The sequence below is a fragment of the Pistacia vera genome, unplaced genomic scaffold (genome assembly GCF_008641045.1).
Source record: "Pistacia vera cultivar Batoury unplaced genomic scaffold, PisVer_v2 Contig478, whole genome shotgun sequence".
Classification (NCBI taxonomy): domain Eukaryota; kingdom Viridiplantae; phylum Streptophyta; class Magnoliopsida; order Sapindales; family Anacardiaceae; genus Pistacia; species Pistacia vera.
This window is the reverse complement of record NW_022196310.1, coordinates 1,360,228-1,377,036: the sequence shown is the minus strand read 5'-3', so window position 1 is coordinate 1,377,036 and position 16,809 is coordinate 1,360,228. Positions and strand designations below refer to the sequence as shown.

The following is a 16,809-nucleotide window of genomic DNA, read 5'->3' as shown; positions in this document are numbered from 1 at the left end:
GTGGGGAAGCTTCAATCGCCGGCAATTGGTGAGCAAACAAGATCGAGAATATTGGGGCTTTTAGAGAGGAAGATCTAGGGAGTCAATTGGTAGTGACAAGGATGATTTTCGATAATGGAATTGACTGGAAAAGCACGCGGTTGGTTTGCATGATTCTTTCCTTTTTCGGCCGATTTGGCGTTGGGAATCCCGTTTGAGACACCAATCAACTCACTGGCCCCCCATTTGCAAAGCCCCAAACCTTCTCAACGCCAATTGCACGTCGTTCTTCACTCTCCACCACCTAGGGTTTCACTGTTTTTGCATCGATTTTGCTTGATTCCAGTGGCCAAAATCCAATCTTTCACTACACTTTCAACCTCTGATCTTCTATCTTCAAAAGCCCTCAAACCCCAGTACTTAATTACTCATTGTTCATCGGTCATGAATTGTTGCCCTCCGTCGTTTGCTATCTTTTGGAATTTTAATTTTTGATTTCAGATGCAAAATATTTGTTGACCATTCTGCCCTCACTTATAAAAGACTTTTGACCATCTTGTCCTTCCCCACAATGAAAATTACTAAGAAAATTATGTTTTGGGTACTAAAGTAGTATTTTAAAAGTCAGAGGGTGCGACAATGTCATTAAGCTTTTGTTTGGGTGGTAAACAATCATTAACTTGTGAATTAATCTTTTATGGAGTCAGAGGACTAATAGTAGTATTTTGAAACGATAAGAACCAGAACTTCAGTATTTGCAACAATTGCCTTTAAATGTAGACTGAAACCACAGGGACTAAAAAAATTAATTCCATGAAATAAGGGTAAATAAGTGATTATGTATTGTATATGCTACCAAAGACAAAAGACAAAAGCAAAAAATAAGTCAACTAAAATACATTTTATTCAAGCACACAACATGTGTTAAAAAAATATAAAAAAAAAACCAATCAAATTATTTAAAAAAAAAATAACCCATCAATATGCCATTTCATATAAGAGATTCACAAAGGCACCACCTCCTTCTCCAATTCCTCTCTACAAACTTCTGTTAAACCTTGCTGACCCTGATTCACCTGTTGGTCTAATGGCATAGTGGAAGCCATAGCAATGACCCTTCTCTTGTTACCTTCAAACGAGAAAAAGTGTCTGTTTGGTACTACGAAACGGTGAAAATTGGTGTTGCACTTCAGTGAACAAGGAGATGAGGTGTCAATCACACCCATGAATATCTGCATTGTATGCAATTCATTTCAGTGGCTTCCACTACAAATTTTGCTGACCCTTCAGGTGTATGCAATTCCTTCTCCATTTCCTCCCTGCAAACTTTTGCTATGGCTTCCACTCAGTGGCGGACCTAGGATTTTTGCCCAGGGGGCTTCTGTGGCTTCGCCATTGTTTGTCAAACAACTAGTGAGAAATTAAAAAAAAAAATCATTAAACCTTAAACAAAGAAAATAATATAATATAATATAAATTATCTGAAAGAAAATAATGTAACAACATAATACTTTACCACTTGAATAAATCTATGAGAAGCATAACCTTGAGCAAATTATGTTGAAAATAACATTCAATTCACGAGGAAACACAAGAAAATTTTTATGTGGAAAAACCTCTTCAATTAAAGAGAGTAAAAGACCAGGGAAATCTAACGATCTACTTAAATCTAATATAATTAAAAGAGTTTACAATAATCACAATCCACCAAAAATGTTCTACACAAATTTCTTATTTCTCCTCTTTTTTTATCTTTTTATCTTTTAATTTTTTTTTAATTTTTATTTTTTTTACTTTCAAAGATTATAATATAAATTTTCATGACTTTGATCAGGCCTAACCTAAGCTAAAGTCAACCAAAACTTAAATTAAGTCAACGTTGTCTTGACTTTTAATATGAATTAATAAAAAAAGGGGAATTTTTTTTAGTATAAACATAGATAATAATTCAAACTTCTTTAATAATTTTGAGCAGCTAAACGGTGACGTTTGAAATGTAGGAAAATGGTGGGTGAAGAATAACGTTCAGTAAAATATAGTTAAGGTTTAATTTGGGAAAGCATGAACATTTTTAAACACAAAACAAACTCACAAGATCCATGCCTTTTTCCATCAAATTAGAATAAAAACCCTCCAAAAAATAAGCATGATTCAACCCTAAAATAAACTATAATGAAATGAGCAATGCACATACCTAAAATTGAAAAAACAGAAAACGAAGCTGATTGTGGCACCTTGATGAGTAAAAGCTTCAACAATTTCAGTCTTCAAAAGTTTTAAGAATGAATAACATAGAGAAAGTGAAAGAGAGAATGAGAGAATAAAGAATTTTAGGGATAAAATCATAAAAAACAGATGGATGTAGAAAAGAGTGGAGAGAGTTTTAAACTTTTAATGTGATGTAGGCATAAAATATATATGTTAATAGCAACTTTTTTATGAATCTGGATATATATATATATACACACACACGTGAAGATAGGCCTAGAGATATATATATTAATAGAATTTTTTTATGGGCCTATATAAACATTTTTTTTTTTTTTAAAAATGTGAGGGTAGGGCCTACCCTCCAAGGGGCTGGGTCCACCCCTGCTTCCACTATGCCATTAAACCACATACAAAGCAAGTGCAAACTCATCTCTTCGTTCACTGAAGTGCAACACCAATTTTCACCAATTTGTGGTACCAAACAGACACTTTTTCTCGTTTGAAGGAAACGAGAGAAGGGTCATTGCTATGGCTTCCACCATGCCATTAGAACAACCGGTGAATCAGGGCCAGCAAGGTTTGAGTGGTGACTCATTTATTCGACAAAATTTGAGGAAATTGTCACCTTTTCAGCCAATTTTGCCTTTTGAGGTAATTGAGAACAATCCTTTCAAACTCCTTTAAATGGTCTTGTTTGTTTTTGGTCTTTTGTGCCGATTCAAATAGATTTGGTTTCCTGCCGCTAATCCATAGGAAGTTGTTAATGACATGCGTTATATTATTTCACTCTTACTCCATCAAAGTGCCAGATCTATTTTGGAAGGACAGGGGTTTAAGATTTGATATTAGAAAGCGCTGAGATTAAGAAATTAATGTATTAAAATTTCTTTTTGGGATATTTAAGGGCTTTTTTAGAATTCCATGTGTTAAATTTTATTATTTTGAGATTTTTTGTGTGGATAACTTGTTCACGCTCTAGATTCACTCCTATGTAGTAGATCATTCTTTTCATGTATAATATAATACTCTGCTAAATGGTAATAATAGTAATAATGTGGTTGATGTGGATTTTGAAATAAGAAAGGAAACGAAGAAATAGGAGAAGAAAATGAAGAATCAATCAGAAAACAGTTTAGAATCTCGCAAATTATTGTGGGAATTCAACAGACAATAAACTCAATAAATTATTGCGGAATTGCAAGAGAAACGTTCGATGGACAAAAACTTGAATTTGCTACTGGCTTTAAACTCTGGTTGCTCTAATGAAGAAGGCCTCCCAGAAGCTGAATTGTCTGAAGCTGGAAACCACAGCCCAAGGGAAGGCCTTGAACAGAAGGAAATACCAAGCTTTTGTTCTTCTGTTCTTGAAGAGTCTGTGAACTCGTCTTTGCCCGTTGGGGAAGTACTCCCGGAGATTACGGATAACAAAAATAGCCAGACTCCACAATCTCTGTTTTATACAAAAGGAGTTGAAGACCAAGAAAACTCTGAAGTTTCTCCACTGAGATCAGATGGAAAGCTTAGCTCACATAGCATTTGGTCAAGAAGAGGTAAACCAGCGAGTGTTCTACAGATTCAAACTGGTAGAAGCAGAGGAAAGACAGCAAGAAGTCACAGTAAGGCTGATGTAGATCTGCAGATACAGGAGGATATTGAAAACAAATCAATTTCAAAGATACTTTTCTCTGGTTTTGAAGAGAAGGAAGAAGAAATCTTTACTCCAAACAAGGAGAATTTCTCCTCAGATACTCTTCTACTAAAGTCCTTGAAAAGGAAGGGTAAGCTGGAAGAAATTAAGCCTTCCAGGTCATACAGAAAATCCTCCTCAAAGGTTACTATTAGCCCCAATATCCAGCCACAAGAAGACTTGCACTTTTCTTCAGACAAAGAGAACCAGACACCAAAAGTTCTCCAAGAGCAGAAATCTAGTGAACTTTGAACAGGAGAGGACGATAATGAAGAAAAGAGCAGAAAGGGTGCCATTTCAATCCCTTGTGGCAAATTCTTCAGTTCGGAGGGGATCAGAAGCCTCACTTTCTAATGCCACAACAAGAAGCAGTCATTCTGTCAATTTGTCTAAAACCATGAAGGTCACTAATATGCTCGCCTAGAGGACTTATATGGCCGGTCTTAGATGCTGTAGTTTTGAGAGAGAGGAAGAAGACCTCAAAGGGAGGAGACGGTGTAAAAATTTTTAAGCTCATTCTGCTGCATAACTCTCATTATGCACAGATGAGAAGTTCAGTCCGATAGAAGAAGAACAGTTTTAGCTTGTACTTAAAAGGATCATTCTTAGTAGGTTTGTTCCTCTGGACCTGGTGTAAAAGGTTAGTCAATGGACCTCGGGGATAACAATAAGCAAATAGTATACTACTTTTTCCCGCTCAAATAATTGCTTAATGATATTTTTCTACCCATAAACTTTTAAAATACTACTTTATCTCCTAAATTTATATTCCCTTTTTTATTTCAACATCGTTGCAATCTCAAACCACCACCATTCACTTCTCCGATCATCACTCACCAAAATCCCTTAAACCCTACTCCCGTCAACTCCACCAATTGTCAGCAATCAAGTGATTAGGGTTTGCACAACCACCCCTCCCAAGTCAAATTCTGATAAATCCCAATCACCAAAGTCCAACTTTTTATTACCAAAAGACTCATTGACCTCCCCTCTTCAAAAGCCCAGATAGTATGGACCGAGTTTGTTCTCTGTTCGTCATCGAAATATAAATTTAGATAGTAAAATAGTATTTTAAAAGTTTGTGGGTAGGAAAGTGTCATTAAGCTATTATTTGGATGGGAAAAAGTAGTTAACTCATGAGCAAAACCTTTTTATTCACATGCATAAATTAAAAAAATTGTATCCCGACGTGTAAAAATTAGATCTTCCTAAACATTAGTTTTCTCCAACCTACAAAACTGGGAAATAAATATCGATTAACTTTATACCAACAGTGGCGATAATATAAAGGTTGCAAGGGTTATATAGAATTATTGGGTGTAAGGCGTCTATAGGTAGCTTTTTAAGTCCACAGTCAAATCCTAAGACCCTATCCTGGACAAACGGTAGAAATTAGTGTATGGTAGAGGCAAAGGGAATTTCTAGTGTAGCTGTGAAATTCGGAAAGAATACCAACTGCGAACACTAATGAAAATTTTAAACCAAAGATCCTGATATTGTAGAATAAACTAAAGAGATCCATAAATTTTTTAATAATTAAGTATAAGAAATTATATTATGGCAGCCGTAATAATGAAATATGAAAAACACATAAATTTGAATAATGAAGAGGGCAATTTTGCGTTGTTGCTTTGTTTAGCTTTTGTGTTTAGTTGCTTAGTTTAGTAATTAGTTAGCAGTCTTAATAATTACTTAATTTTTTTATGCTTAATCTAGGGCTTATCCTATGATAGGGTGGCCGTTTTTTATATGACCTTTTGTAAATTATTTCTCTTTTCTAATAATTATTTATTTACCAAAAAAAATAAAAAAAAGAGAGATAGCAATTTTAATGTTGAATTAGCTGGTAAATCTGAATAATAAAAACACTTTTCTAATTGGCATGACAAGGGTTTCTTACCCTTAGATTGACAAAGGTCATTTTGTTCTGTCTTTGCACTATAAAATAGCAAAAAGCAACTCAAAATCTGGAACCAGCATTTTGCTTCATCTCTTTCTTCAAAGAAATTACTTCAAAATTATTTGTCATGGTTATGAAGGGACGTGGTGTGTATTGAAGATGGTTTTTCTTCAAAGAAATTACATGACCAAATCCAGCTAATCGTGTACCGTTTTAGCAACTGTCAGTCAAATCTGACCGATCTATATCATTTCGACAACTGTCAATCAACATTCGTCCTGGATGGTTAGGGGTGTTTTGGCTAATTTTTAAACTTTTATTATGACAAAGGTACTTTAGCAAAATCTCAAATGTAGTGGGTTATAAAATAATCAAAATAATTATAATATATAAAGAAGAAGGACAATTCAGTAATCTATATAACATACCCATCAATTTATTCTCTCAACCAAATATATCCATATAACATACTCAACAATTTATTTTAATTTAACCAAACATATTTAATATAACATTCTTATTAATCTTCAAAGTAATCTATCTTTCTTTTAATATAACAATCTCAGTAATATAATATTCTCAAACCAAACGCCCCCAAGTAGTTATGCATAAAATAAGAGTCAACTCCTTTCCAGTCCCTATGGTTTCAGTTGCTAATTTAAGGACAACAGTTTCAAATGCATTTTTATATCAATGTTTAATAAATTTAAAAGAGCGTAATTTTGTCATTTTAATAAATTTAATAGTGAATTAATCTTTTACAGAGTCAAAGGACTAATAGTAGTATTTTGAAACGATAAGAACCAAACTTCAGTTTTTGCAACAATTGTCCTTAAATGCAGACTGAAACCACAGGGACTAAAAAGAATTAATTCCATGAAATAAGGGTAAATCAGTAGTTATGTATTGTATATGCTACCAAAGACAAAAGACAAAAGCAAAAAATAAGTCAACTAAAATGCGTCTTATTCAATCATACATAATGTGAAAAAAAAAAAAAAATACTATATATATGAAGATTCTTTATAAGAGTTTTTGTATAAAATGATGTGACAGCTATCATATTATTAGTTTTATATCAATCTTTTTTTTCTTTTCACAAATTAACGATGGAACAGCTGCCACGTCACTTTTTTTTTTGTACCTCTACCATTTCCAAAAAAAAAAATAACCCATCAATATGCCCCTTCACAAAGGCACCACTTCCCTCTCCAATTCCTCTGTACAAAGTACAACCTCATCCTCTCGTCATAAAAACTAACCTAAACACCCCCTATACAACGATTGGTCATTGATGTCTGACAAAGTCGGGTTTTTAGATTTGGGTTGTTTGCATTTTGGTTTCTCTTCATATTCATTTTCTTAAACTGACATGTTTTCTCCATTTTACCCTTCAACATTAAACTTCACTAACATTAAGTGAGATAACTGTCACTTTTTGCAAATAATGGAGTTCCATAATATTTCGTTAAACCTTGTGCATGTGAAGAAAGTATCCAATACTCATTTGAGCTAGCTCAGCTTGTTGCCGTGCGCAAGTCCACCAGAAGGTGCCGCCGCCTCTCACTTTGTTCACTGCGCCTGCTGTCCTGCCGCTACTCGTCGCCCACCATTTCCGGCGTTGTCAGTAGGCCGTGCGTATACTCTATTTTTTTTTCACTAAAAGTTTCATTATTTTTTTTTTTTTATGGGAAATAATTAGTTAATATATGGACAAATAAATTTATGCCTGTTTGTGTATTTACATGTTTTATTAATATATTTTGAGTATTTTAGTGTAAAATGGATTTTTATTTTTTCTGTTAATCAGTTTAGTTTCTTAGATATGTTTGATGTTAGTTCACTGACAATTGGAAATGAATATTTTCAAAAATAAAATATTGAGTACTTTCTGTCAAAATGAAATCTTGTTATATTATTAGTCTTGCATTTGATGTTACAACTCTAGTTATTTTCTTTTTTAATTTTTAATTTTGGATATTGGTCCAGTGTTTTGGGTGATGCCTGGGAAAGCAAGTCAAAAAAAAAAAAAAAAAATTATAAATTCAAGCCAAGCCCTTCCCAAATATGGGCGGCATATTTCAGTAGCTCTCTTACAACCTTAAGAGATGTTTGGTTCTTGCTAGGTTTACACGACTTCCTTTCTTAGTTCTGGCTGTCTCCAATTTCGTAACTTCATTCTCTTAATTAAGGTATGCTCACCGAACCTATTTTCTCCCTGTCTGGAAATTGGGTTAATTGCACTTTCTTTGTATGTGGAAACTTAATGCTATTCTCGTAAACATGTTTGGAGGCTGAAATGAATTGCATACAATGCAGATATTCATGGGTGTGATTGACACCTCATCTCTTTGTTCACTGAAGTGCAACACCAATTTTCACCAATTTGTGGTACCAGACAGACTCTTTTTCTCGTTTGAAGGAAACAAGAGAAGGGTCATTGCTATGGCTTCCAGTATGCCATTAGACCAACAGGTGAATCAGGGTCAGCAGGGTTTGACTGGTGACTCATTTATTCGACAACATTTGAGGAAATTGTCACCTTATCAGCCAATTTTGCCCTTTGAGGTAATTGAGAACAATACTTTCAAACTCTTTTGGAAGGTCTTGTTTGTTTTTGGTCTTTTGTGCTGATTCAAATATATTTGGTTTCCTGCTGCTAATCCATACAAAGTAGGAAAATGCTCTATTACTACCTGCTTGAGTATACCGAATTTTGTTTTGGTGAATTCACTTCCTTTGAAATAGTGGATTCCCTGTTTTCTTAAAAGAAAAACATATATATATTTTTTTATAGGTTTTGTCGATCAAACTTGGAAGAAAACCTGAGGATATTATCAAAATAGATGCAAATGAAAACCCCTATGGTCCACCTCCAGAGGCAAGTAATATGCAACATCATACTCCCTTTCTTATGTTCTAGTCTATAATGATTACTGGTATCATTTTTACATCTGAATACTCCTTAGTCTCCTGAGTAAAAGTTTCAGATTGTTTGTAGGTTAGTCAAGCATTGGGACAATTGAAATTCCCGTATATCTATCCTGATCCTGAAAGTCGCCGACTGCGTGATGCCTTATCTAAAGATTCAGGGCTTGAATCAAATCATATTCTTGTTGGCTGTGGGGCAGATGAACTCATTGATTTAATTATGCGGTCAGTTAATAAAATTTGTGACTATTTATTTAATGCTTATGAAACTATGCATTAATATCTATGTAACTTAAAGAACTGTGAAGTTTATAATAGTTTATTGTTCCTTTTGTTTATCTATATCTACAGATGTGTACTAGATCCTGGTGACAAGATTGTGGACTGCCCTCCGACCTTTACAATGTATGAATTTGATGCTGCTGTTAATGGTGCACATGTCATCAAAGGTAAAGTTTAAGCTTTCTGGTACCTTTTAATTTCTGCAACATAGCTTTTAAAGTTGTTAATTACATTTTATGATTCATTGTCATGGGTTATTTTATTTAACTCTTACTCCATCAAAGTGTAAGACCGACCTATTTTGGAAGGAACAAGGGGTGATCAAGATTTGATATTAGAAAGGGCTGAGATTAAAAATAGTGTATTAAAATGTCTGGGTTTGTTTTTGGGATATTTAAGGGCTTTTTTTTTTTTTTTTTTTTTTAGTTAATTTTAGAATTCTGTGTGTTAAATTATTATTTGAGTTTTTTGTGTGTGACAACTTGTTCACGCTCTGGATTCACTCCTATGTAGATCATTCTTTTCATGTATAACATAATACTCTGTTAAATGGTGACAATAGTAATAATTTGGTTGATGTGGATTTTGAAGTAAGAAAGTAAAAGAAGAAATAGGAGAAGAAAATGAAAAAGCAATAAGAAAACAGTTAGAAACTCAGAAATTATTGTGAGAATTCAACACAGAAAATGCAGTTCTCATAATTAAGCAATTCTTCATAATCCTTAAAATACAAAGATGTATAAGTTAACTTTCTACCTCCACTTTCTTAAATCAAACTTCGATTTTAAAACCCAAAACTATTAAGGATTAGAAATCTTTATGTTAGGATTCCACATTGGAAGGGAAAAGGGTGGGCATGTGGGTTATAAAGGGTTTGGGCACTCTTCCTTAACAAGCTGGTTTTCCAAGGAGAATTCGACCCAAGCCCATGAAAGACCCATGACCTAGCCCAATTGTTTGAGTTATTGAGGTGGGTTCTTATCAATTGGTGTTAGAGCATGATTCTAAGCCTACGTGGCAGCGCACGTGTGGCAAGTTGATCCATGGCAGGCTAACCTTTGGCCTGGGCTGCTATCCCGATAAAGGGCATGGAGGCCCGAGGGAAAGGGGATCCGCGTAGTCACCCAAGGGTTAAAGAGGCCAGTAGGGGTAAAGAAGCCGACATAGACGTCGGTTGCGGAAGCGTGGCGGAATATTAGAATCCCACATTGGAAGGGAAAAGGGTGGGCATGTGGGTTATAAAGGGCTTGGGCACCCTCCCTTGGCAAGCCGGTTTTCCAATGAGAGTTCTATCCAAGCCCATGAAAGACCAATGGCCTAGTCCAATTGTTTGAGTTGTTGGGGTGGGTTCCTATCACTTTATCACTGAAAATTAACCTAAAACACTTCAAGACAATATTTACTATCTAATAACTAAAAAACCATTCAACTACAAGATTCAATTGACTTTAACTACTGCCAGATCTTGCAAAACAAAATTTAAAATGAGTACCCTTTGTAGACTAGAATAGGTAAAACTTCCAAGTATGACAAACCTTTTCCAGGATCAAATAGTCCTCTTTGTTATCTGTCCCTTAAGCCATGATTCATGTGTTTATCTTTTAAGATGCAACTTTATTTGGTGTAACCTTTTGCAGTTCCGAGGAAGTCAGATTTCAGCTTGAATGTGGAACTCATTGCTGATGCTGTTGAGCGGGAGAGACCAAAATGCATATTTCTAACTTCTCCAAACAATCCAGATGGAAGGTTATTCTCAATTTTCTCTGCTCACTGGCTGTGTTTGTCTGTTTCTGTGGTGAAAACTGTAGTTCTTTTGGAAGAGATACAAGGGATTTGGCTAATCTGTACCATGATCATTTTATGAACACTTGACTGTGCACTGAAAATTCCTGTTTTAACGCCAAAATTTGATATTTTTTGAGTTTCAACATGCTATTTTTGATATATGTGTAGAAGTAATAAGCACCTGTTTATGATCTTAAATCATTTTATTCTCATTGGTTTTTATGTGTTGGAGCTCAATTCTCATGCTCAAGTTTGATATATCAAATGATTTCACATTATTGAAAACTTCTTTTTTTTTTTTTTTTTGTCTAGAATAAACTAACATCCAGGTAGCTCTTTAAAGAGGTTCTTAACAATGATAATGACAAAGGTCTTGACCTCTGATGCCTAACATGTATTAATCTGTTCACACATTGATTTAAAAGCATACTTGTTTAGCATCTTTAAAAACAGTTAAGATGGGTTTTATCTTTGTATTCAGGCAAAATTGTCAAAACAACCATTTTGTTTTCAAGATGCTCACCAAATTAAATCTTTTTTTTTTTTTCACATTTACATCTTCGGTGTAATACTGATGTGCTTATTCTGATAGGGGAGTTTCTGAACTGTGATTTAAATTTGGAATGTGGAAAAGTGCACGCAATTCTTTTCTGATGTCTTGTAGGTTTTCTCTTGACAATTTTTTTTTTTTTTGGTCATGTTAACTATGGTTTCTCAGTATCATCAATGAGCAAGATCTTTTCAAGATCCTTGAGATGCCCATTTTAGTGGTATTGGATGAAGCATACATCGAGTTTTCAGGTCTTGAATCCAAGATGAAGTGGGTGAAGAAGCACGATAACTTAATTGTCCTTCGTACATTTAGCAAAAGAGCTGGTATGGTCTTTCTGTCTTTGCTTATTGTTTTCAGTTTCTTATGAATCAAGCTTAATGTGCAGAGTTGTGAAGGTTGCAGATTTTTACTATTTCAAATGTATCAAATAAAACTCATTGCTTTGTTTTTCTTCTCCTTTAAATAACCATTCAAGTACAATAATGTTGTTAGGAGGAATTTTGTCATATTTTAGTGTTATGTTAAATAATGGAGCAAAGGATTTGTAGAAGGTCATTGATGAAAGAATAAAGATAGGTTGACTAACACTTCTTACAATTTTCTCTCACAAACGTTGACGTGATATCTTGTAATTGTTCAGCTTGCATTTGGTCAGGCTGGACCTATTTCAAGCTGACCAATGACGAGTTGACACGTCTCTTTTGTGAGAGAAAGTTAATAAGAAAGGTTTGTGAGTGTAGTATTACTGTTAATGAAAACATGGCTGATCCATATTTTGATTTATAAACTGCACTGTTTGTTGGTTGGCTGTGTGAGATAAACTAAATTTATTTTCCCTATATATATTGCTTATAATATAAACTTTGGGTTGAAAGACTTCTTTGTATCAATTTTGTTGTAGTTTACTAAGGGTCGGCTTAGAATTATAAAATAATTAGCTTGCTCTGATTGTCTGATGATACATACCATTAGAACACGAAAGTAACCTATAATTTGGTTAATATAAAATAAAGTTCTAACAATGTCCTTGAGATTTTAAAATTCACTCTTTGTAATTGGTAGCCTTTTTAATGGTGGGATAGCAGCTTTTGTTGCTCTATGTCGAGGATGTGATGATGAGATATANAAGAAAGGTTTGTGAGTGTAGTATTACTGTTAATGAAAACATGGCTGATCCATATTTTGATTTATAAACTGCACTGTTTGTTGGTTGGCTGTGTGAGATAAACTAAATTTATTTTCCCTATATATATTGCTTATAATATAAACTTTGGGTTGAAAGTCTTTTCTATATCAATTTTGTTGTAGTTTACTAAGGGTCGGCTTAGAATTATAAAATAATTAGCTTGCTCTGATTGTCTGATGATACATACCATTAGAACACGAAAGTAACCTATAATTTGGTTAATATAAAATAAAGTTCTAACAATGTCCTTGAGATTTTAAAATTCACTCTTTGTAATTGGTAGCCTTTTTAATGGTGGGATAGCAGCTTTTGTTGCTCTATGTCGAGGATGTGATGATGAGATATATCTGTCCAATGAATCTTTTACCGACAAATTAGTGTTATACTGGATTACTTTATTTAGCTATATGTGTAACGATTTAACTTTTTCCCACTAAATCCATATTGTAATGAAATTGGCTGCAGGTTTAGCTGGACTTCGTGTTGGATATGGAGCATTTCCTCTGAGCATAATTGAGTATCTTTGGCGAGCAAAGCAACCTTATAATGTTTCTGTTGCCGCTGAAGTTGCTGCATGTGCAGCTTTGCAGAACGCTACATATCTGGAGGTTTTATCCTTTCCGTTATGGCTTTTATTTTGTGCTTGTATTATATTCTGATCCAAATATAGAACCCCTTTTAGCATAATTCCTAATAGCAGTTAAACAATATATATCAGAATGTGAAAGAGATGTTGATACAAGAAAGGGAGAGGCTCTTTAAACTTCTGAAGGAAATACCATTTCTCAATCCATATCCAAGCTATTCAAATTTTATTCTTTGTGAGGTTACTTCCGGAAAGAATGCTAAGAAACTAAAGGTATATATTCTTTTCCTGCAAATCCTTGCTTTTACATAGTAAAATAGTTTTACTTCTGCATCCAATAGTTTGCCTGCTATAATGACATTTGTTCTTTTAATTTTTTGGTTTTGTTGTTGTCATGGCTTATGTATATTTTTCATATCTGTAAACCTTGTCTTGTTCAGTAGTTTGTATGATGTCCCTTTGATGTTTCCATGCTCCCAAATTAGGTAGTTCTAAAGTGCCTAACTTGGGTTTACCGCTGCCCTTTGTCTTATGACCCTTAGAAGTTCTTTGAACTTCTTTAAATATTAATGCCAAGAATTGTGTAGTTCCTTAACTTTCCCTATCTTGCATTTAGCTTGCATGAAGTGATCGGTATAGATTTGTTTACATATTGAATCTAATGCTCTATAATTATAGGACCATGTGATGCTGCTACATCATTGAGACATGCAAATTTTATTTGACATTGAAGCAGATTGGATTTTTTTTAATAACATGTGTGCATTGAATTCAAGGCAGGATTTTTTGTCATACTCTATAATCTTTTAGTGCTGAAATTTATGGTATATCTATGTCAAATTAAACATTACTGATTGTTTTACAAGAGCCTACTTTTATCTTAATTGCTAACTAGATAGTAAAGGAATAAAAGAAGTCAAGGAGGCTTTGTGTTTAAGATTTACTCGGAGAAGTCCTAAGACCTTGTGGTTTGGAGTTACTGGAGGGTGTGTTGGAGGCCAAAGGCTTCGGCCAAAGATGAAGTGGACTAGTGGATGCTTGAGATCCACTAAATATTTTATTTTATTTTTTCAAATTGTAAGTTTAGAGGCAAATTTGTGGCTTTAAGAAGTTTAAGACAAGGATAATCTGCTTCATCCTTTCTCTTATTCAAAGTCGATAAGTGGATAGAGCCAAGGAGTTTGATTTTATTTTAGTCTACTATGGGAAGGAAATTGGTTTGGGTAAATTTCCAGTGATACAATCTTCTTCATTTGGGGATAAGGCTGAGTTTCTTAATATTATTGAGGTTGTTGACTTGCTTTTTAAGTAGCTTAATCATTGGTACATTCAAGAAAGAAGATTGTGTAGCTCATACCCAAGTTTGCTGTGAGATAGGCGGTTGGCCTATGAAGTATATTGGAATGTCTTTGCAAAGCAACCCTGAGGTTATGGCTTTTTAGAATCTGGTTATTGAGAAAGTTCATCAGAGTTTGGGAGGTGGAGAAAAATCTGTCTTCTGAGGGAGGTAGACTCACTCTTCTATTGTCAGCAGCTTCTAAGTCTTACTTTTACCTTCTTATATTCCTAAGGATGCAGCAAAAACTAGAGAAAATTATGACAGGTTTCTGCTGGGAAGAAGAGAAAGGAAAAGAGAGCACTTGGTTGCAGAATAGTTTCCCAAGCCATTTCTAAAGGGGAAGAGGAGGAATATAGCTCTGCCATAAAAGTGGCTTTTTGAGATTTCTTTCAGAAGCAATTCTCCTTTGCATGTTGTCATTAGAAATAAATATGGACTTCAAAAGGATGTTTGGGACTCCAACGTAAGCACAGGGGTTGTGGTAGGTGCCATCCTTTGGCACTAAATTATTCAATTTGTGAAGTTGGAAATTGGAAATGGTGAAACAGTTTTGGTAGACTAAGACAAATGGATGGGGGAAGTTGCATTTTTTAGGTCTTTCCCAAAAAAAATTTAAGTTGCCTGCAAGTCAAGGGTTCTCTAATTGCCAATATGGTGGTTTCCTCTCCTTCTCATTGAGGTTGGGACTTTCAGTTCCTTCCAAATATGAATGATGTAGAATCTTGAATGGTGTTGTATGTTGTAGAATAGTTTCTTTGATAATTTAATTAACCATCATAAATTTCTAGAAATGGTCTGGTCTCAGTTTTCAGGCTTGTAAAACTGGTGATTTCTGGTTATTTAGTCAGGTTGAATTTAAGTGAATGATAATCTTTGTTTATTTATTTATTGTTGCATATCCGAGAGACGGCCATACAACATACCTCTTTAGAGGTACAAGACTATTGCATGAACCCTAGATATGTGGAATCATCTATAAACTACACATTACTCGTAAGCCCAAGTATAGGGCGATCTATATTGAATCGTATCGTATGATACGTATCGAGTACGTAGGATATAATAAACATGGTCAAAATTACTTATAAACAAGTAGTGCTAAAGGCCTAAGCCACCATAATACAAAACAAGATGAAAACAATTTTAAAGTAATAAACTCTTGTGGCCAGGTCGGTAGGCCACGAGTACCTACCAAACCCTGACATAGGGATTAGTCTCAACTTCGGGTACGTGGAGACCCAAGGCTTTCAAAAAAGAAAAAAAAAAAGTAATAAACTCTCAACAAGAAAAGAATACAGAAACAACAGATATTTTTGTAGCATTTCAAGATTTTGTTTTTAATGGAGTTAAAGAAACAAGTGTGAAGAAATTGGGGTTTAAATTGTGTTATTTTGCATTTAAGAGTGTGAATATGGTTTAAATTACTAAGATCCCATGTTTGAAAAGCGACACTTAACTCTTCCAAATGAACGAAATTTAATAATAAACTAATTAAATTCAAATGCTTTAAAAATAGACATTAACAATAATAGTTATTGCATGAAATAAGAGTTAATTCTTTTGTACTCCCTGTGGTTTCAATAATACTTTTAAGGACAACAGTTTCAAATACTAGAGTTGTGGTCTTTTTCTTTTCAAAATACCACGTCTTAGTCATTTAACTTATAAAAATGTTAATTGATTATTAAATTTATGAAAATGATACAAATGCCCCTTTAAAAAAAATGAAAAATTATTTACACAAACAACACTAAATTAAGTAAACATTTTACACACTAAAATTCAAATTAAGTAAACATATTATTACTACAAATTCATCACATTATATAATTTAATTTTCAAAAGTGTAATGCGTTGTGTGTGTGTTGTGTATAGTGTATATAGTACACTTTTTTTTTTTTTTATCAAGTTTAAATATTTTAATAAATTTAAAAGAGGGTTTTTTTGTCATTTCAATATAAATTTAATAGTGAATTAATGAGTTAACGACTTTCCTATGTAGAAAAAACTTAATGACACTTTCTCGCCCTCAGACTTTTAAAATACCTATTTACTACCCAAATATTATGTTTCTTTTGGTTTGGGTGGGAAATATAGTGATTACGGGGGAAAAAAAAAAAACCCCCTTTTTTCTTCCTTCTTAGTCTCTTTTATTGCCGGCGATTGCTGTTAGCGTTAGGGTGTGCCAGCGACCAGAAAATCAATAAACAAACCATAGATACTGCAAATAAACATTCATCAATCGTCTTTCAAACCAACAAACACAAAAACTGAATGAATCAAACTAATTAATCAATCAAAAACAAAAGACCTAGGGTGGGGAGCTCAATCGTCGGCGATTGGTGAGCAAACAGGACGAGAATAGTAGGG

At 34.0% G+C, this 16,809-nt stretch overlaps 1 protein-coding gene across 1 annotated transcript; it reads left to right on the top strand.

The window, feature by feature from the left end:
• Positions 1-7,321: 7,321 nt before the first annotated feature.
• Positions 7,322-13,412, top strand: LOC116146437 (histidinol-phosphate aminotransferase, chloroplastic-like). Its single transcript, XM_031431833.1, has 10 exons — positions 7,322-7,411; positions 7,904-7,969; positions 8,097-8,345; positions 8,575-8,658; positions 8,779-8,933; positions 9,060-9,157; positions 10,628-10,736; positions 11,494-11,651; positions 12,980-13,122; positions 13,233-13,412. The coding sequence occupies exons 3-10, from the start codon at positions 8,103-8,105 to the stop codon at positions 13,410-13,412; spliced, it is 1,170 nt and encodes a 389-aa protein (XP_031287693.1). The 5' UTR covers positions 7,322-7,411; positions 7,904-7,969; positions 8,097-8,102.
• Positions 13,413-16,809: the final 3,397 nt, after the last annotated feature.

Coding starts and splice junctions, on each gene's coding strand:
- LOC116146437 (XM_031431833.1), top strand. CDS start 8,103: ATGGGTGTGATTGACACCTCATCTCTTTGTTCACTGAAGTGCAACACC. Junction 8,934..9,059: donor CTCATTGATTTAATTATGCG/GTCAGTTAATAA, acceptor CTATATCTACAG/ATGTGTACTAGATCCTGGTG. Junction 13,123..13,232: donor AGAACGCTACATATCTGGAG/GTTTTATCCTTT, acceptor AATATATATCAG/AATGTGAAAGAGATGTTGAT.